General features: G+C 39.0%; 3 protein-coding genes across 4 annotated transcripts; 2 read left to right on the top strand and 1 right to left on the bottom strand.

The window, feature by feature from the left end:
- Nucleotides 1–3,176: 3,176 nt before the first annotated feature.
- On the top strand, nt 3,177–5,424 carry LOC143021693 (ferritin-like). Its single transcript, XM_076179323.1, has 4 exons — nt 3,177–3,427; nt 4,576–4,677; nt 4,801–4,923; nt 5,080–5,424. Exons 1-4 carry the CDS (start codon nt 3,326–3,328, stop codon nt 5,260–5,262), a joined length of 510 nt encoding a protein of 169 aa, XP_076035438.1. The 5' UTR covers nt 3,177–3,325; the 3' UTR covers nt 5,263–5,424.
- A 9,423-nt stretch (nt 5,425–14,847) lies between these two features.
- On the top strand, nt 14,848–16,378 carry LOC143021695 (soma ferritin-like). Of its 2 annotated transcripts, XM_076179325.1 has the most exons (4): nt 14,848–15,099; nt 15,317–15,418; nt 15,706–15,828; nt 16,013–16,378. In XM_076179325.1, exons 1-4 carry the CDS (start codon nt 14,863–14,865, stop codon nt 16,259–16,261), a joined length of 711 nt encoding a protein of 236 aa, XP_076035440.1. In that variant the 5' UTR covers nt 14,848–14,862; the 3' UTR covers nt 16,262–16,378. The 2 variants fall into 2 exon arrangements, with proteins under 2 accessions (XP_076035440.1, XP_076035441.1); XM_076179326.1 differs by lacking the exon at nt 15,706–15,828.
- Nucleotides 16,170–19,845, bottom strand: LOC143021696 (ferritin-like). Its single transcript, XM_076179327.1, has 4 exons — nt 19,640–19,845; nt 18,765–18,866; nt 18,461–18,583; nt 16,170–18,308 (listed from the first exon to the last, which is right to left on the bottom strand). The coding sequence occupies exons 1-4, from the start codon at nt 19,739–19,741 to the stop codon at nt 18,126–18,128; spliced, it is 510 nt and encodes a 169-aa protein (XP_076035442.1). The 5' UTR covers nt 19,742–19,845; the 3' UTR covers nt 16,170–18,125.
- Between the last annotated feature and the right edge of the window lie 620 nt (nt 19,846–20,465).

The raw sequence follows: 20,465 nt of genomic DNA on the forward strand, positions 1-20,465 counted from the left end.
TCTACAATACAACGTCTCGCTCTTTCGAAATAGTTAACATCACCATAACATTTATTGAAAACAACTCTCAGATGTATATAAACGTGTCCATTTTTTCACACATTTTCACATCAATATAATATAAAACTTAAGCCAAGTAGGTAAAATATTAAAACTGACCAAATGTTGGTCGTACATAATTTCCTTCTTCTACGAGAGTTCATGTTTAGGGTGAAATTTGATGAAGCGTTGGTAACATAGTCCAAAACAACAACAACAACGACAACAAAAACAAGAACAACAACAATAACAACAACAGCAACAACAACAAACGACTGTAGCATCTACAACCAAACAAACGTGTCCTACACCTTGACCGGTTTAAACCGGTGCTTGCTGTGAAATACGCGCCAATAGTCAAAGTTGAGTTTAAACATGTTGATAACACTGATATGTTAATAATATAGAAGTAAGTTGCGACACGGGATTCAGGCCTTAAACCTGTTAAGATTAACTTTAAACCAGTAAACCCAACACAAGAGGCATAAACCTCTCACTAAACCAACCTTTCCACGGTCAATATCAACAACAATATTATTTATTGATTGAACAACAATACTGAGAGTTTAAGCCGCAGGGATCGGCAACCTTTGGCACGCGTGCCAAACATGGGACATGACCCTGGCACGTCAACTGGTTTTTGTAAACTTGTTACAGCATCGAAAGATAACATTACTGCTTCTAATAAACAGTTTGGGACAATAAGGGATCAAACAATAACCAAATCGCCGAGGAACTAACATTTACTGGTATCTCTACTACAGTAAAACAGTGCACATGAATTGATATTAATTTACTAATAATCACTGTTGCCAAGTCCCTTCCAAAGGTTGCCCATACCTGGTTTAGGGAGCGTACTTTCAAATTGCTTCCCTTTGTTTCCCTTTATACAGTAAATACTCAGAGTGAAACAATGAGGAGCCCATTTATAGAGATTAAAAAAATCTTAGACTGCAAAGAATACAATATACAAACAAGCTACGACTTATGTATACATATACTACTGTATAACAGACTCCAAGATCTACAAAATAACCCAACACTCTTTGTAAGAAATTTTTTTTAGAAAAACAGAAAAATATTTTTTATGTTTGCTGTACTGAAAGCGGACGCAAGACATTATCTACCGTATTGTACATACAAACGAAAAGTAGTTCTCTTTTTTATTTACTTCAAGACAAAACAAGTGTCTGGTGTTTAAATAAATGTTTACTGGATAAAAAGTGATTTTTTACAAATCCCTAGGGTAACATAAAAGACAGTGGAAAGAAAAAATACAATAAATAAATGAATAAATACCAACTCGAAGAGTTACTCTGAAATTCAAGTCGATGGGATAAGTGTTGGCCTATTCATTAACGTTTGGAGTCGACTGGAATAAAAATTGTAACTTATGGGGTGTAGATGGATATTTGTAAGTTTTGCTCTAAGTTGAAGATTGGTGGCTCATTCGTGAAAAACAAAAACAAAACAAAATAAAAGACAATGTCGTTTGATGTTAGCCAATCTTAATAAAGTAAGAAACAAATTGCCTACAGCGGGAGTAACACAAAACACATAACTTCTTTTTCATATTCTTTCTTACTATTTTGAATGTTTTTTTCATACTCTCGATGAAGACAGAATCGGAACATACTTGCATTTTGGCACGCACCACATGACTTCGGATAAAAAAAAGACAACTAAAGCATGACTGAACGTCGAAACTAATAAAGACTTCAGATAAGCTCTTTGTTGGCCTCATGATAAGATAAAATTCAAAACAGATTACTGAAGGACAGATTACGTATTTTCCCCGCAGGCAGTCCAAACATTCGTCGGCCGAATGACTTAGGTTTTTAGTCCAACTCTTTCAACAATCTCAGTCACTTGAAGTCTTAAAAATAAATTTCTTTGTCAAATTATGTTATCTTATGTTATGTTATGTTATGTTATGTTATGTTATCTTATGTTATGTTATGTTATGTTATGTTATGTTATGTTATGTTATGTTATGTCATGTTATGTTATGTTATGTTATGTTATATTAGGTAAGGTAAGATAAGGTAAGGTTAAGTTAGGTTAGATTATGTTAGGTTAGGTTAGGCTATTCGACTAATCCCCTTGTTCACAGTAGTCTTACGAAATTGTAAATAATCTAATTTCTTAATTGTGCTTTCTGGTTTGGTCCTTCCTTTGATCTTTTTAGACTGCTGTAGATGGAATTTGACAAAACATTGGCACAACAGCATCACAAAAAATTTATACACATCACATCGATGGGTTTACATGCAAACAATTTTCAACACGTAACTATGTAGGTCTGAATTTTCTTCTTCCTCTTCTTTTTTTTTTTTTCTTCTGTTTCTTCTTCTTTTGTTTCTTCTTTTTCTTCGTTTTCTTCTTCTTTTATTTACCATAACAGCCCATGATGTTTTATTTTTAGACACTGAACTAGATTGGTTTGTAATTGCTAGAATACTAAATTATTTCATCCCTGTAATGATGAGCCACTTTAGTAGTTGCAATATGTGGTGGAGTGCTAAACCATTTAAACTTAGGAACGGTGGGCACTCAGGTTGAAAAAAGCTTTCAAAAATGCCAAAAGAACACAAACTTCAACGTCCTAAAAAAAAAAAAAAAAAAAAAAAAAAAAGACTATTCACCTCCCACTTCCACCCCCTTCCATTTCCACTCCCTCCCACTGCCACTCCCTCCCACTTCCACTCCCTCCCACTTCCACTCCCTCCCACTTCCACTCCCTTCCACTCTCCACCACCCGTGTATTCATTCTAGACGTTGTAACCTCTAAATAGAAATAGATAAATCAACAAAAAAATAAATCAGGTAATTAATCAATCGTATGCAGGTCACCGCTACAAGCAGCACGTGTCCTCGCCGAGGACGCGAGATTCCGTAGGGATGGAAGCGCTAGTAAACAACACTAAACAAAAAAGTACAACTGAGGGGCGTCACTATTAGTCATCTGTTTGGAGGCCACTCCAGTTTTTTTTTTTTTTTTTTTTTTTTTTTTTTTTTTTGTATTTTTGATACCAAAAGCACTTAAAACCCAACTTTGTGTCTAGTCAGAGTGAATCGCGTTCTTCTTATCTTGGGCGATAAGAGATTCAAAGACCCTGCGGTTCAGTAGGAGGACAAGAAATCCATGGGGTATATATACAACCTGCATTATCCTGCAGCTCCAGAATTCGCTCCGGGTCACCAGTGAGTGGACGAGCAGTTTGACAACAACCTCAGCTTCACTTTCTTTGTTGCATCTCTTCCCACCTCCGCCAGAACCCTCACCATGGCCACCCAGGTCCGCATGAACTTCTGCGAGGATTGCGAGGCATCCATCAACAAGCAGATCAACATGGAACTTCATACCAGCTATGTCTACTTGTCCATGGTAAGACGAGTGGGGGAAGAGTATGTATCAACCTCCTTATGAAGTTTCCTTTGTGTCCTTCCACTGCCGCCGGCGTGAAGACACGCCTTGTTAAGTAACAAACAGGTCCCCGGGAAAAGATCTTCCCCCAATATGGTCGCTTAATCCCGAGGAATCCTTCAAGAGACGTCTATCAGTTGCATTCTTTCCTCTCGAGGTTTCTTCTGCTTATAACGCCTGAAGTATCGATTCCAGAATCTACCAGTCATTCGCTTGATTCCCCCGCCTAATTTAATCGTGATTAGTAACACTGACTGTTTTTTTTTTTTTTTAAGAAAATAATGCTCGCATTTTTATTGTATTGCTGTAACACATTTTTAGATTCCTAAAGGTGGTTATCACGCTGACTTCCAATTGTTTCATTATCGCCGACAGTTGAGATTTCGTTCGAGTAAAAACGACTTCCGTTACAATATTTCATTTCTCAAATCTCCAAATATCAAATCATCTTTCCCTCATATATAGCAAAAATGAATGATAAACTAGAGATTGTCAACCTATAAGAATTTTAGATATAGTGCTGAAATGTTCTTAGAAAAGTCTAGATGTCTACAAGTGAGATCATAGTCTAGTTATTCAAATGGAAGTCTTAGGTAGGATGTGGGAGGGAAAATATCCCAGTCTGGTAAGATAGTCAAGGTACTAAAACCTTTTCTAAGACTGGATATTCGTACATATATCTAAAATGACGACTCGTTCTTACGGTTAATTGTAAGAATATTTTTAGTTATTCTTTGAGGTTTATAGCTAGAATCATAAAAAAAATCCCACCTTAGCTTGAGATATGCTACTTCATTTCGTCGATTAGATTTTCCCGAAAATTATTCTTTTAAGCTGCACGTCACAAACAACAATAGTCTATGACATTCTAAAGAGGAAAAAGATGTGAAAAATGCGGTTTCAAAGAATTTGAACGAAAGATGCACTTTACCGTATCACTCTTTTAAATTCACAAACTATTTCCTAGAAACTTTTCAATGTATTTTCACTCTCCACCCTCCTCATTTTCTCCATCATCAACAAAATGCAAACATGTAGTCTACTAACCGAATTGTAGTTTACTATCGCTTCTATTCTTGACAAACACTGATAACTGCCTTGTGTTACAGGGTTACTATTTCGACCGTGACGATGTGGCTCTCCCCGGCTTGGCCTCTTTCTTCAAGAAGATGTCTAAGGAGGAACACGAACATGCCGAGAAGTTCATGGAGGTGAGTCCAACATGACTTGATAAATGGAATTTCTTCTGATATTGTTATCAAATGATTGTGGGTTTAACCTTCCATTAATTGGGAATTGAGAATATTGTGCTGATTTACTGTAACTTGTTTCAGTACCAAAACAAGCGTGGAGGGCGCGTTGTCCTTAAGGCTCTGGAAGCTCCGAGTCAACAGGAATGGGGAAATACCCTGGAAGCCCTGCAGACTAGTCTCAACCTGGAGAAACAAGTCAATGAGGTGAGTAGCGTGGCCAACGAAAGTCGCCGAGTTTTTTTGTTTCTATTAAGGATAAATACATCACCTTTGCCTCACACATTTTCGAAGTTGTTGCGAAAGAATACCCCCCCCCCCCCGAGAACTTCTGCTAAAACAAGGACCTCTGTTTACTTGCAGACCCTCCTGGGCATGAACCGTCAAGCTGGAGCCAAGAACGATCCTCACCTGACCAAGTTCCTGGAAGACCATTTCCTCGAGCATCAAGTGTCGACCATCAAGAAGCTCGCTGACATGATCACCCGTCTCAAGAGAGCTGGACCTGCCGATTTGGGAGAGTACATCTTCGACAGAAACCTCTAAGTCCTCAAGGCGACCAAGAGCATGGCCTCCTCCTCAAGGCCTGGTGGGGCACCCACTGATGGCAGCCCTATTCACTTCTTCGCTTGACTCTCTCGTAGTCAACCTCTCTCTCACCTTTTCCATTTGTTGAAATAATTCCTCTTCAATAAACCTCTAAATATATTTGACATTTTTCTTTTGACCTTTCATCACCTTTGGCCCGAAAGAATATCAGTGTCGTGGGGAATCTTACGGAAAATAAAAAAAAGTCCACGACTCTTGGATGTGATCCTCTGATGCTGTGACGATCTACATCAACAACTTGTACAAGTTAATTTTGAAATACTATTCTAATGAAGGTTATACGTCCTGATTATTCTCACATAAAGATCCTTTTCATTTCATTGTTCTAGGTGCATATTCTCACAACCTTTGAAGAAGGAAAACAGGTTACAGAAAAAACCCTCAATATATACAATGTTATGAAGTACATGTTGGTGACCATACGCTGCTATCTACTCTCCATAAAACGATTGCAAAGGATTACAAAGGCGGAGCATGCCGACAGGAGACCTTTTGGTCCATAACTAGGTCGGATGCGAAAAAAAATTATGGTAAGAATGATAAATAAATAAATAAACGAATAAAAATTATAGTAATATAAAAAATAATAAGTAAAATAAATGCATAGGTACAAACAGGTAAATAGTAAATAATAATAAATTTACAGATAAATCATAATAAATGAAAATCAAGCAAATAATAAACAAACAGGCAAATTATAACAAACAAATAAACAAATAATATAATATAAATGACTGGCATTACAGCATCTTGGTTAGGTGTTTATCTAAACGAATCTTAAAGCTTCGAAATGAACTACATTGCACTGCCTCTGCAGGAAGTTTATTCCATTCATTAACTACACGGTTGGCAAAGTTGTTTCTACCCACTTCCAAATTAAATCTATTTCCTGACAGTTTGAGACTATTATTTCTTGTCGGATTCTCATACAGTGTGAAAATGTTGTCACTTTTGATGTTGTCAATTCCCTTTAGAATCTTAAAGACCTGTATCAAGTCATTTCTGAGTCTACGCTTTGGGAAAACAGATTCATATGTTTTAGTTGATTTTCGTATGATTTGTTTTTTATGGGAAAGGTGGAGGGGGAAACACGGGTCTTTATGTGAATATCGAGTTTATTCCTGACCGGTTACAATAGCTTCTTCAGAGGAATAAACTTAGGTCAGGAACATACTCCACCTCCACCTTTCCCATAATTTGTCCCAATCTCTCTAGATTTTATTTTTTTTTTATACTTGGAATCAATTTTGTGGCTCGCCGTTGTACTTTTTCCAATAATCATATATTTGGAATCTGGACGACTTGCTAGTTTCATTTATTGAAAATGGAATTGGAATTGGAATTGGAGACGATATTGTTGACAATGTACACTGGAAAAGATGCTCTATAAAGAGATGAACTATACCTATCCAAGACAGCGTCCTAGAATGTTGAATATTGTAATTAAGTTTGTACACCTCTACCTCACCCAACAAGGACATAATGTAAACACCCACCTACCAGATGTATGCACCCAGCCCCGCCAGTGAACAAAGAACATCCAAATTGCACCCACCCGACTACCTCGAGTACTGTAAACAATACACTAGTTTGTTACTCCTACTATAATACCTTTGTTCATCAACGCAGACCTACTTCAAGTATTTCAGTGACTGCATTAGATATATCCTATGTTACAAAAAAGCCTATCCTGTATACATTTATCGAGTTCACATTTTATGAAACAAATGCATAGCTATAGATATAAATAGTGCATAGAAATATTCATATCTATATGGACATACGTAACACATTGCACCTCCCAAACAGTCAGTAGAGGGAGGTGGAACGAGGGTAGGAAGGGGTGGGAGAGGAAGAGGGGGAGAGGAGGCGGACGGGCTGACTGTTCTTTGTTGTGATTTTCCTAGCAAGTTGAAAACCAGACTATGAGGGCTAGCTCTCTGGGCCGCTTAGTCGGCACTCTAGTTAAGCTTGTAGAACCCTCAAACAAGCCGGAAACTGGGCTTTTGGGTTCAGAGCTGTGGGTCGCTTAATCAGTTGTAGATAGTGCTTGGGGAATCACAACAAAAGTGAAGACATAGGAATAACAAAACTCCTTTACCCATTTCCAATCTCCCCTTTCCTCTTACGGGCTTATTGATCGTAGTATGCGTACAGAAATTTACTGGAAATTTTGATAAAAATGTGAATGAATAAGAATAAATCAAACGAAAGACTTTGGTGATAGGGAAAATTGTTTACGTGATTATCATGGACTTGTCTAGAAAAGATAGAATATACATGATAATTGTTGAAAGGGAATATTATTTGCACAAAGTATATTTACAGATAGGTGAATCACGACAAGTGTAAGGGCTACATTGATAAAAACCTGCTGCGTTAGGTTAAGTCGTTACACCTTTTTTCAATTATGCATAAATTTGTATACTGTCTATATATATACATATATATATATATATATATATATATATTTGCATATAAATATATACATATATATATATATATATATATATATATATATATATATATATACATACATACATACATATCAAGGTGTGTCATATGAGTGGAGGCCAGGTAAAACAAATGCCATCACTTTTTTTGTAGATTTTAGTGTATATAAACAAAAGATAATTTTGGTTTCAATATTCTTTAACCTTTTGCTAGGTAACTTTTAGTGTGAAATTTTTCGAAAATCTAACGCACACCTGCATTACAATTAAACAGTGAACCTTGCTTTCTGACTTTATCCTTTAACAAGCAATTAACAATTTTTTCTGTTGCAGATTTTGAAGCATTTATAGGGTGATAATAATCACGATGACTACTGCTGCCAGGACGAGAAACCAGAAATCCAACCATCTCAGTCACAAAAAACAAAGGATTACAAAGGCGTAGCATGCCGACAGGAGACCTTTTGGTCCATAGCTAGGTCGGATGCGAAAAAAGTCATAATAAGAATAAATTGGTAAATAAAAATTATAATAATGTAAATAGCAAATAGAATACATAAACAAATGCATAGGTATAGTTAGATAATAAACAAACAGGTAAAAAGTAAATATTAATCAATTGACATATAACTAATGATAAATGAGAATCACAGAAAAATGATAACAAAACAAAAACAAATAATATCAAATAAATTATAATCATTACAGCATCTTGCTTAGGTGTTTATCTAAATGATTCTTAAAGCTTCGAACTGAACTACATTGCACTACCTTGGGTCTAGGAGAGACTTCCTGAAATCGGAGTTGCCTACATTTAGAGATATTTTGAGAGACCGTGTTTTAATCAGGCAAACCAGCGAAAAGAACCAAAGAATTTTGACAAATAAAGACATTGCCAGTGATATAAACAATACTGTCTTGGCACAGTACACCCTGGCTAACGCTCAGTTTAAGCCTCCAGTCATAACAAGTCAAAAGAAAGTTAATGAGAGACTGCTAACCAGTTGGGAAAATACAAATTATATCTCTCTTGGGAGAGGAAAGCTTGCACTTAAGGACGGCTTTGCCAAAAAACGGGACCAGTTATTTGACATCATTACTTGCAAGTACCCAGTAGTTCTCTGTCCTGAGTTTGGATGTGACCGTGACTGTGAATTTGAGGCCCACATCTCCTGTACTTGCAAGGGTGAACTGAAGATTCCTGTGATCAAACTGGCATTTGTCAAAGCTCAGAGAGAGAAAACTGGCAGCATATCTCTCATGATTTCTAGCCTGGATATTCTGGAGTCCAAGAGATAGGAGGATGCCACAGAGAGACAGAAGAGGAGAAGAGTTGCAGAGGGAAAGAGACTTGAGAAGGCCCAGGCTGAGAAGACCGAAGACCGATGATTGGGGTCAAGCTGAATCAGAGTTTAAAGACTTCCCCATGGCTGATTCGAATGCTGACCAGGAGAACGATGACTTTGTCCCTAACCCAGAAAATAAGGATTCCAAACGCCCCAAGCATAAGATTCGAAATAGGAAAGATATCTCGAACAAAGCTCTGGCCAGCATGCGACATCACACTGGTCTCACAGAAACTGCAGAGATAGCAACAGCTGCCTGGATTGACGGTGGTTTGATAACGCTTGATGAGGTTCACCTGGTGATAGATCATATTAAAGTAAGGAGAGCTCAGGAAAAACTTGTCAGTGTCAGTAATCTAGAAGAGGAGTTTGATAAGAGGATAATAAAAAATGGAATCAATTGTCTGTGTTTTGAAGGGATAAAGAGTTCATGAAATTTGGAGATTCTGCCAAGTTGTTGCCTGCTATGGTGAAGGAGGAGCATGACATCTGCTGCATTGAGCCAGGAGGGAAATATTTGTGGCATTTCACTATAGAGAAATATGACATCAAGAAACCAGCTGAGATAGTAGCAGATAACATTGTGAACTGCCTCAAAGAGAGGAACATAGACCAGACCCTGAAGGCCATTGGAGGTGACAACACCAACACAAACACAGAGTGGCAAGGTAGGGGCCCATACAGTGGATAGAGCGGAAGATTAGGAGGAAGCTGGTCTGGATTGTTTGTGGCTTCCACACCAACGAGTTGCCACTCAGACATCTGATCCACAGCTGGATGGGAAGACTCTTTCAAACAACAGATGGTCTGGTCCTCCTGTCAAGATGCTGGACTCTGCCACTGAGTTAGAAATAAATCCGAGATTTGAAAGAATTACAGTTGGCCCTCCACTCGATGAGCTTGGACAGACTGTGATTGACGACCTGAGTACTGACCAGTACTATGGTTACATGATTGGCAGTGCCATCACGACTGGGGTCATGCCTGATAGACTTGTTTACCTGCAGATAGGTCCAGTTTCACATTATAGGTGGCTCACAACGGCTCTCATGTTCTGCAGAATTTGAGTCACTCATCATAAACTAAAGGGGCACCAGCTTCACAACCTGAGGCTTATTGTCCAGTTCATCGTGGGTGTCTACTTGCCAAACTGGTTCAACACCAAGGTCAAGCCATCGTTCTCTGAAGGTCCAAGACATGTTCTCTTCCAGCTTGAACTCCTGAGGAGTCAGCCAAGGAAGGTTGTTCAGATTGTGGAGCACATTGTGAGGAATTCTTCCTGATATGCTCATCCCGAGGCAGTTCTGTAGACAATGCTCTGCAGTAAGGACGAGGAGGAGAGAAGAGTGGCAGTCGAGAAGATCTTGGTTATGAGACTTATGAGAGAATCTGGGCATGACGAATCAGTTCGCGACGATTCCTTCAGGGCCAGGAAGACTCCTGAAATCAATTTGATGCCAAGAACCTCATTGATCTGATAGATCTGGATAACATCCAGGCTGACAGTGAGCCCCCTCTCACCTGCAGCCTCACTAATGTTCAAGTCAGAGATTTCCTGGACAACCCCATGCATGTCCCTGCCTGGCCCCTCACAGACCCAGAGTATACGGCCTTGGGTGCAGCAAGTGAGCGAGGCCAGCAGTCCCGTTTATAGCCAACAGAGGAAGGAAGGCTACTGCCGAGCTCAGGTGGTCACCAGGGAGGTGATGAGTAGGGACAGAAGCAAGAAAAACATGTCCTCTATGGTGTGCAGCAACATAGGATCGAAGTAGTAAAACCGGTTATTGTATTTTCAAATTTGAAGATATCACATGATTCTGACAACACTACATCATTTATTCCATGGGCCAATTTTTCAAAATCATTTTTTTTTTTCGCCATCCTATGACATGCCCTAATACATACATATATACAATACATACGTAGATACACACATACACGAACACACACACACACACACGCACACACACACACATACACACACACACACACACACACACACACACACACACACACACACACATATATATATATATATATAATATATATATATATATATATATGTGTGTGTGTGTGTGTGTGTGTGTGTGTGTGTGTGTGTGTGTGTGTGTGTGTGTGTGTGTGTGTGTGTGTGTGTGTGTGTGTGTCTCTGTGTGTGTGTGTGTGTGTGTGTGTGTGTGTGTGTGTGTGTGTGTGTGTGTGTGTGAGTGTGTGTGTGTGTGTGAGTGTGTGTGTGTGTGTGTGTGTGTGTGTGTGTGTGTGTGTGTGTGTGTGTGTGTGTGTGTGTGTGTGTGTGTGTGTGTGCGTATATACAGTTACAGATATAAGATAAAGTGTAGTGTTTTATTTAAATTCAAAACAGTATTCTGTTACTGTACTCCAAAGGTAGGAGAAATAGTATAATGTAAGCAGAATAAGCTTCCTGTTTTTAGATTATTGGAGACCATTTTGGTTTCTTTTGTTGATTTGTATTTTCTCTTTGCCGTTTGTATTACTAAAGGAGGAGCAAAATAGCTTGTGAAGGTTGTGTGAACCTGTAGGACCGTCTCAGGATGTGTGAGGAGGAAATTCGTCTTCTCAGGAGTGCGCTCTGTGAGAAGAGTGAACCCTCCCCACAACCTAAAGAGCGTTCCACTTCTTCCCCTTCTGTCACTGCCGTGAGCGAGTGGCGCTCCGCGAGGTCCCGTTTGTCGTGCCCGCGTTCGATAGGCGTGTGCCCTGTGGAGCAACTGCTGGCTCTAGCCAATCGTTTTGCTCTGCTGGAGGATGAAGTGGCTGAAAATCAGGAGTTCTTGGTGGTGGGGGACTCTATGGTGCGAGGCTATGACGACATCCTCCAGCGGAAGACTAAATGACGTTGCAAGCTTGTATGGTCAACCGGGCCGTGGGATCGCCGATTGTACCCAGTCCATCAGGGAGCAAGGACGGACGAACACGGTTACGATTGTCCATACGGGAAGTAACGATGTAGGTAGGGTGAGATCAGAGGAACTTGTTCGGAATTACAGGGTCCTCCTTCAGGAGATGAAGGAACGTGGGAGCCGTCACGTAGTCTGTGGGATCCTCCCGATGATCTACGCAGGCTCGTGTTGGAACGGTAGAGCCATAGGGATCAATGATAGGATATCGCAGTTGTGCACACAATTGGGATACCACTTTCTTGATCCTTGGTATCTCTTTTCCAGGCGTCATGACCTTTACGCCTCTGATGGGATCCACCTTACCCGCAGAGGCAAAGATGTTCTTACAAACCTCATTGTGTGAGTTTGTAATGAACTAGTTCCTTTTTTGGGGTAGAAGCCCAAAGGGAAGGGGAAATAGAGTGTACTTGGGAAAACAGAGTAGAGTATAGCATTAATGTAGAACAATATGTCAGTATAGGACAAAATATAATTTTAGTATATAATGTCGGTAGAGGACGAAATGTTACGTTAGGATGTAATGCCAAAGGACAAAATGTCACGATGGGATGTAATGACAGTGGAGGACAAAAGATCACGATAGGATGTAATATATATATATATAAATATATATATATATATATATATATATATATATATATATATATATATATATACATATATATATGTATATACAGATATATATATATATATATATGTATATATATATGATATACATATGTATACACATATATACATCCATACATATATACGTATATATATATATATATACATATATATATATAAATATACAGTATATATATATATATGTATATATATATAGATATACATATATACAGTATATATATATATTTATATATATATGTATATATGTATTTTTTCTTCTTTTTTTCTTTTTTTCTAGGGCGCAGGTTCTCACGGAGACAATTTTGGTTTAAATCAACCACGCTAATAGATTTAACTATTTTAAGTTGTATTTTCTTGAGTTTAAGGAAGGACTTCCTATCAACTTCATTCAACTTATGAACGAAATCATCCATGATGAACGGAAAAGGAAAAGCGCTGGAGAATGCCAATAAATACTATTAAAAGTGTAACAGCTGACAACGACAGCAAAAACTCGGAGTTTTTTCACCTCACTAAGAGGCTTCTTCAGGGTGAGAGGACTTCATTTGCTGTAGAGGCGATGTACTATTCTTGGAGGGCTAGTGGTAAGTGGAGAAGATGGCTAAGCGGAGGCCTAATATACGGGGCTTACGGCTCAGCCGACTCGGTCCGGGTGGAATGCTGTCTGTATATATATACATATATATATATACATATATCTATATATGTATATATACATATGTATATATATATACATATGTATATATATATATATATGTATATGTATATATATACATATATATATATACATATATATATATGTATAATATATATATATGTATATATATATAATATATATATATATATGTATATACATATATATATATATGTAATATATATATATATATTTATACATGTATATATATAATATATATGTATATATATATACATATATATATATACATATATATGTATATATATATATATACATTTATATGTATATATATATATATATATATGTATATATATATATATATATATATATATATATATATATATGTATATATATGCTTCACCTGAATTATAGCCACTTTTTCACCTAAGTAGACTTGACCAGATTCCTGGGAAGATCAGAGGATCGTGGCCGGTCACCCTGGGGATTCGGTTTCCCAGCTATAATTATCAGCTTACCACTCCTGTGGCCCCAAACATGACCCCTTGCAATTATCGTCAATTTATCAGTCAATTGATAAAGAAAATGCGCCATGGCTTATCGTAGTACCCCCAAGCTGCTGTGAGCATGTGGTCACATTATTCAATAAATGATAATGGCACAGTATCAAAAGGTTTAAGGTCAACAGGGTCGCCCTTGACCAGACACGCTGTACACCAGTGGGATCTATAACAGCGTCTGTTGCCGGCCGAGCCTTTTTTTTATTTGTGGCCTTTATTTTCCTTGTTGAGTACTTGACGCATTTCTGTATATAATAGCTTTCTTGTAGTCATGGTGGTTTTTGTTAACAAAAATGAATTAACGCAACGCTGACGAAACATATATTTGCGTATTTTTAATAGTTGTCACGGGTCATTGTGCTCAGAATCTATCCTCTCATCATTCGAGATATATCGCAGAAGACCACTTGACTTCCGACCTCTCTATTACATCTGATTGGTGCTAAGAGGAACTAGTGTCTTTTAACGCCACTAATACTCGGTTATCTTCTTTCCTACATTTTTCAACACTCGCATTAACATTGGACGGTGTGGGCCAATGTCATTGCACAGTATCCATTGGCAAAGCTAATATAAAGACAAACCTAACAGCTGGGTTATCAAACGTACTGTCCCGACCTTTAACTACTAGTTTTCAAAAATCATAAGAATACTAGCAGAACTATGGTAAAATGATATAGAGACACTTAAAAACCAGGCATATTTTATACATGATTATCCCCGAGATTATTTTTTCTTAAAGAGATATTTTTGTGTTTTATGGCATTGGGTGTCGACCACACAACACTACAAATCATCTGGTTGTCACAACTGTGGTGAGCGAAGGAAATCTTTTGGAAATTCCGTGTCTTCCTTCGAGATGCTTGACTCCATGGAATTCCCAAAGAAAAACAAATCTTAAAATCATTTCAAGTATTTGGTCACGTATTTTCTCGATAAGATAAAGAATGAGTGTAGGCGAGGAGATGAGAGACCGGGATGTATATAAATGTGCCTTCCATTCTACGTGTGACAATAACAAGATTGGCTCTTGACCACCTTGAGCAAGGAGACTGGAAGCCCCTTCAGTTCACTCTTCTCGTTACACCCTGTTACATCTCTCATAACGTCGCCATGGTAGTTTCTGATTTGTATAGTAAACCATTCCATGATGCGGAAGTCATCAACGAAAATATCAACTTCTTGATGAACGTCAGCTACTTATACCTGGCCATGGTGAGTCGAGCTCTCGTTTTCTTATACTGTATCAAGGTTACAGCGTCGAAGTCTCGTTCTTTGAGAGCCACATGGAATCATCTTGCAATGGCCAAGTACTCTATTTTTTGATAACGATCACTAGATAACAGATTCCTTTCACTCTTCGGAATACTCGTGACCCTGCCCACCAAACACACACCGCTCTATACATATTGAAGTCGAACTTCTCTTACAGGGATACTACTTCTGCCGTCCTGAAGTAGCTCTGTGCGGCTTTTCAAGTTTCTTCAAGAAGATGTCCAAGGAGAGGTACAACGATGCCGAGAGGTTCATTGAGGTTTGTCCGAGTTGACTAAGTTTTTGAAAGAGAGAGAGAGAGAAAGAGAGAGAGAGAGAGAGAGAGAGAGAGAGAGAGAGAGAGAGAGAGAGAGAGAGAGAGAGAGAGAGAGAGAGAGAGAGAGAGAGAGAGAGAGAGAGAGAGAGAGAGAGAGAAATAGTGTTGAGTATCATTTGTGGGTTGCATCATGAAATCCATGGTCCCCAATTCAGTGTACAGTAATTCTCGATTATATTGACAGTTCATTAGCTTGTAAGAAGGCTACTGGATGAATATCTCATTTTCAGTTCGTGAGTAGGCGAGGAGGAGACGTCAAATTCGAAGAAATAGGTGGTCTTAGACCATCGCCTTGGCGTGATGGTGTGGAAGTTTTTGAAATAGCTCTCTCCCTCGAAGAAGATGTTTATAGAGTGAGTTGGCTTTTGAATACTGACCGTGACTATAGATTCTCGTTCGTGCTGGCAGGAATTCATAATCTGTGTACTTCATTCTAATTAGTTTTTGGATCGTCAAATGTTAACATGGGTTGTGTGTTCAATCGTTCGTGTTTTTTGGATGCGAGATTTCCTGTAACTACGATCCTACTTTTTTCAGTCACAGCTGGATATGCATCAAAGATATTCGGGCAAGAATGGAGATCCTCAGCTGAGAAAGTTCATAGAGGATCATTTAATCGAGACAACGATTGAGGTCACTACGAGGCTGAAAATCATATCCACGCGTCTCAAGCGTAGCGGTGATGATCTTAGAGTGTATCACGTCGATAGAGAACTGGGAGGATTCAAAGATGCCCAGGGAACCTGCACTTTCGCACCTCATGAGGCGTGGGGTGGTGGCGCATAACAGGACGCACTCTCCCACCTGTGACAACTCTACTTCAAAATGAAAATCTCTCTGCCTTTCAAAAACTTAAGGGTTTCTTTCATATAAAATGCTCTTCAATAAAATTCTGCTAACAGAGTCTTCCTTTTATTTTCATTTGCTCGGCTTGGTTTGTTAATGATAACTAATTTCCTCTTTCTAATGGGTGAAAAATAACTGCATTCTTCTTGATGCGTCTGAATGGAAAAATGAAGACGAAAGAATTAGTGAGGCTTTTCACATTAATGACTGTATCACATCACTAGTCAACTGCAAACTATACTAACACGCAAAAGGGGGGCTAGGATGATGGTTCCATGCAGAGAAGACTTTTTGAATCAGGAAATTAAATGTAGTATGCCCGTACCACGAATTCGCTCTGCCTTAAAAAGCTTCCACTCCTGACGTTTGCCTGTGCAGCGATGCACCAAACCGCTCGACCAGCACATGGATACATGACGATATGCCAGCCCTAAAGCTGTAAAGAAAAACAAGAAGCAACTCTGTTTCTAGTGTCTAACAGCTTCTTGACAGGCTGGACTAGCTCACTTTCATTCGCAGCCAAAAGGTGCTTGTCCAGTCTGCTCTGGAAAGAAGTAGTAACACAAGATATGAATTAGAGGTTGACAACTAAAACATAAACGCCAACTTCCCAACCAAGATACCTTTTTTTCAAATGTGGAAATCACGACAATGAAAGACAAAGTTACAAAGCTTCTTTACAAAAGTGAATCCAATAACTAGGTTCTAAGCTCTGAACATAACTGACACGACCCAATAGTTTCCTCAGTTCGATTGCAGCCTACATATCGTCAAGGCCATTTTCGCCACGCCTGTTGACTGGCAGCCCCCTTGCTTATTCTAACACTGGAAAAATGTGTTCATATGGAACAGTACTCCCGTTTGATTAATAAACATTTGATTAGGGACCAATGACTTAACCATATATAGCCAGCATATCATGGATAGCAGTGAAGAAGAAAGGACTTGGTGACCTTAGACTTCTTTTTCTCACCTCTATTCCTCTCGGGCAAGCTGGAAACCAACGAGGACGACCAGCTTCCATAAACAGTTGCACTACAAATCTATACCATCAGCAAGATCTGAACCTAAGTTGGAAATAATGCTTTAGTGAATCGAATCTTTAGTTGCTCATGTCATGAAGACTGGTGACATGAGATGCTACCCATCCCTATAGCAAACGGTATAACTTCATACACGACACATGCCTCAGAAATGCGTTATTAACTTTATCATTTATGAATAAGGAACATTATTTCGGAGCCGAAAGTGCCGGATCAAATAACTGCTGTTGGACTGGCACGAGTAATATTCTTCTGCAGTTTCATACCTTCTCGCTTTTATCATGTTCAGCAGGCACCCTGGTGCACATGTAACTGTGATGATTCCTGGAAGATAAGGTATTTTCTAGACTGCCGTGGACTCGAATGACAATATGATATGACCTGAATCTCATTGTAGATGAAATTATGAAATAAAACAACATTTCAATTAGTTTATTTCCATCAAAATCTTTTGCAATTTTCATAGTGCATTTCATCTGGGAGGATATACACATTTTTCCTAGTTCAAGAGGTAAATCAACCGTCAGCATCATACCCGTGGCATCAAAATAAAAGATAAATCAAAAACATTATTTTCTTTTTGCAAATTTTTATTTGGGAATATGTAGGTAGTAAAGAGCTGGTTTAAGCAGAGCAAAAGGCAGAAAGACGTGGGAATGAAATAACTAGGAAATGAGAGGAGGTATGCCACCTGATGTCGACACACCAGGTCACGCAGGTTGTATCAGGTGCAGAGGGTTCTTAGACCTCCTGAGGGTCTTTTAGAGGTTCTTGTCGAACATGTACTCTCCCAGATCTGTGGGTCCAGCCCGCTTGAGACGGGTGATCATGTCTGCCAACTTCTTGATGGAGTCGACCTGCTCCTCGAGGTAGTTGTCCTCCAGGAACTTGCTCAGGTGAGAGTCGTTCTTACTTCCAGCCTCGAGGTGCATGTCCAGTAGGCTCTGGAAATAAACGATATTCATATTGAGAGTGAGGACCTCAAAGCCAAAGGAAAGGGACGACATTATGACACTGAAGTGCAAAGGTTGGGAGTTTATGTCATTGCAAAGAGAAACGTCGTAACTCGGACCGCCAAGCCTTCGGCCGAACTCACTTTGCTGACTTGTTTCTCCAGTTCGAGAGCGGACTGAAGAGCATCGAGGGCACTTCCCCACTCCTGCTGACTGGGCGCCTCAACAGGCTGAAGAACGATACGGCCTCCTCGCTTGTTCTGGTACTGGAATGAGACGTTCACACAATACAGCTCTTTGTCGAGGTGATAACACTTTTTTATGGAAGGTTTATGAAACTGTGTCCTGTGACTCATTACTAACCCTACATTGGACAAGTTGCAGCGTGATAAAGCGTGCATACATTTTCTAATTCTTCTAGAGGAGAGCTGTGTCAATAAGACCCACCTCCATGAACATCTCGGCATGATCGCGTTCCTCCTTAGACATGGTCTTGCAGAGGGAGGCCAGACCGGGAAGAGCCACGTCGTCGCGGTCGAAGTAGTAACCCTTTAACACAGGGGCGACTTCAGTAAAGTGTCGAGTGCAGTTATGGGATTACAAAGGATTACAAAGATGGAGCATGCCGAGAGGAGACCTTTTGGTCCATGTCTAGGTCGGATGCAAAAAAAAAAAAAAAAAAAAAAAAACATAATAATGATAAATGAATTAGTAAATAAAAACTATAATAATATAAATAATAAATAGAATACATATATAAATACATAGGTATAGTTAGATAACAAACAGGTAAATAGTAAATAACAATAAATCTATATAATTAATAATAAATGGGGGAGAATATATAAAGGCTGAACGATGTGGACGAAAAATGAGCTCTGTCCCCTTGGCTGTGGAAACGATTTCCCTCAGCTGAATATCACCGCCTGGCGGTAGGAAAAGGGATCATAGAGGTTTACAGGTGAGTGTAATACTTTCGCTCCGTGGGTAGTTCCATTCAGATGAACAAAATTATAAGGAAAAATAAATGCCAAGAGAAAGTGTTATGGAGGAACAGCAAATTTCTTTGATTTATACTGGAAACATTGTAAAATGTTCCTCTATTCCATATGGTCATATTTCAAGTTTCCAGATCCCCATAAGTTATCGATCGAGTCAACTGAGTTCCAGAGCAACCTAGAGTTGTAGCAGAAGGAACATAACAGATGATTTTGAAAAGAAGTATGGCATATCGCAAAGTGAGGCTGTGTTCATTAGAATTCCACGTGGCAACTCTTGGCACAGTAGAAAGAAAAAATGTAAAACTTTATCTTTTTCCATACCATGGACATGTAGACATAGCTTGCGTAGAGCTCCATGTTGATCTGCTTGTTGATGGAGGCCTCGCAGTCCTCGTGGTAGTTCATGCGCACCTGGGTGGCCATGGTGAGGTGGGAAGAAGGGGTTCAACAACGAGAAGGTGAAGCTGAGGGTGCTGTGAAACTGCTCGTCCACTCACTGGTGACCCGGAGCGAATTGTGTGACACCCAAAGTCGAACGAAAGCCCATATATACTCCTTGATCTCAGCCCCATAACTCCCACGACCATTCTTTAGTTATCTTATCACTAATGTATGTCAATATTAATTAGCTTATAACATGATTTGCAAAAAAGAAATCTAAAGTGAATCGTATAAGAGCTGATTAACAAACGATTGTCTAAGTCACGCCCCCATAGGAAAAAACATGATATCGTTACAAGTGATCCCAGATGCCCAATACGTGTGCGATAAAACATCAAAACAATTAGCTGAACTTATATAACGAGTAATCACAATGATAGATATACGGAATGAGGGCGTACATATATCTTTTTTTCGGAAATTGGTAGCTTGTTGGATCTAGGTGACCTGCGCGAGGAATTGGCTGGTAGTGAAAAGTTGCATTCCTTCCTTACTGAAGCTAAGAAGTGCTGTGCATACATGTTGAACGCAGTTATCATCTTTGCCTACAACTTTAACATATTACTCCATTAGGAAAGAGGAGTAGATGATTTTGTGCGGATCTGCTTGTGGTTGATATATCGTATTGATACTTGTTTCTCTGGCAGTTAGACATAGTCTCACTTGCCAGTTCTTCCGAGTCCAACGTTTGTCTTTAGATTTAATG

This window comes from Oratosquilla oratoria, chromosome 42, assembly GCF_046742065.1.
Source record: "Oratosquilla oratoria isolate Oo_2021 chromosome 42, ASM4674206v1, whole genome shotgun sequence".
Taxonomy (NCBI): domain Eukaryota; kingdom Metazoa; phylum Arthropoda; class Malacostraca; order Stomatopoda; family Squillidae; genus Oratosquilla; species Oratosquilla oratoria.

Excerpts from the sequence above, each read along its gene's own strand:
- LOC143021696 (XM_076179327.1), bottom strand. The coding sequence starts at position 19,741 with ATGGCCACCCAGGTGCGCATGAACTACCACGAGGACTGCGAGGCCTCC. Across the intron at positions 18,867-19,639 it reads GCTATGTCTACATGTCCATG|GGTTACTACTTCGACCGCGA; the intron begins GTATGGAAAAAG and ends CCTGTGTTAAAG. Across the intron at positions 18,584-18,764 it reads ATGCCGAGATGTTCATGGAG|TACCAGAACAAGCGAGGAGG; the intron begins GTGGGTCTTATT and ends GTCTCATTCCAG.
- LOC143021693 (XM_076179323.1), top strand. The coding sequence starts at position 3,326 with ATGGCCACCCAGGTCCGCATGAACTTCTGCGAGGATTGCGAGGCATCC. Across the intron at positions 3,428-4,575 it reads GCTATGTCTACTTGTCCATG|GGTTACTATTTCGACCGTGA; the intron begins GTAAGACGAGTG and ends CTTGTGTTACAG. Across the intron at positions 4,924-5,079 it reads TGGAGAAACAAGTCAATGAG|ACCCTCCTGGGCATGAACCG; the intron begins GTGAGTAGCGTG and ends GTTTACTTGCAG.
- LOC143021695 (XM_076179325.1), top strand. The coding sequence starts at position 14,863 with ATGTATATAAATGTGCCTTCCATTCTACGTGTGACAATAACAAGATTG. Across the intron at positions 15,419-15,705 it reads ATGCCGAGAGGTTCATTGAG|TTCGTGAGTAGGCGAGGAGG; the intron begins GTTTGTCCGAGT and ends TCTCATTTTCAG. Across the intron at positions 15,829-16,012 it reads TCGAAGAAGATGTTTATAGA|TCACAGCTGGATATGCATCA; the intron begins GTGAGTTGGCTT and ends TACTTTTTTCAG.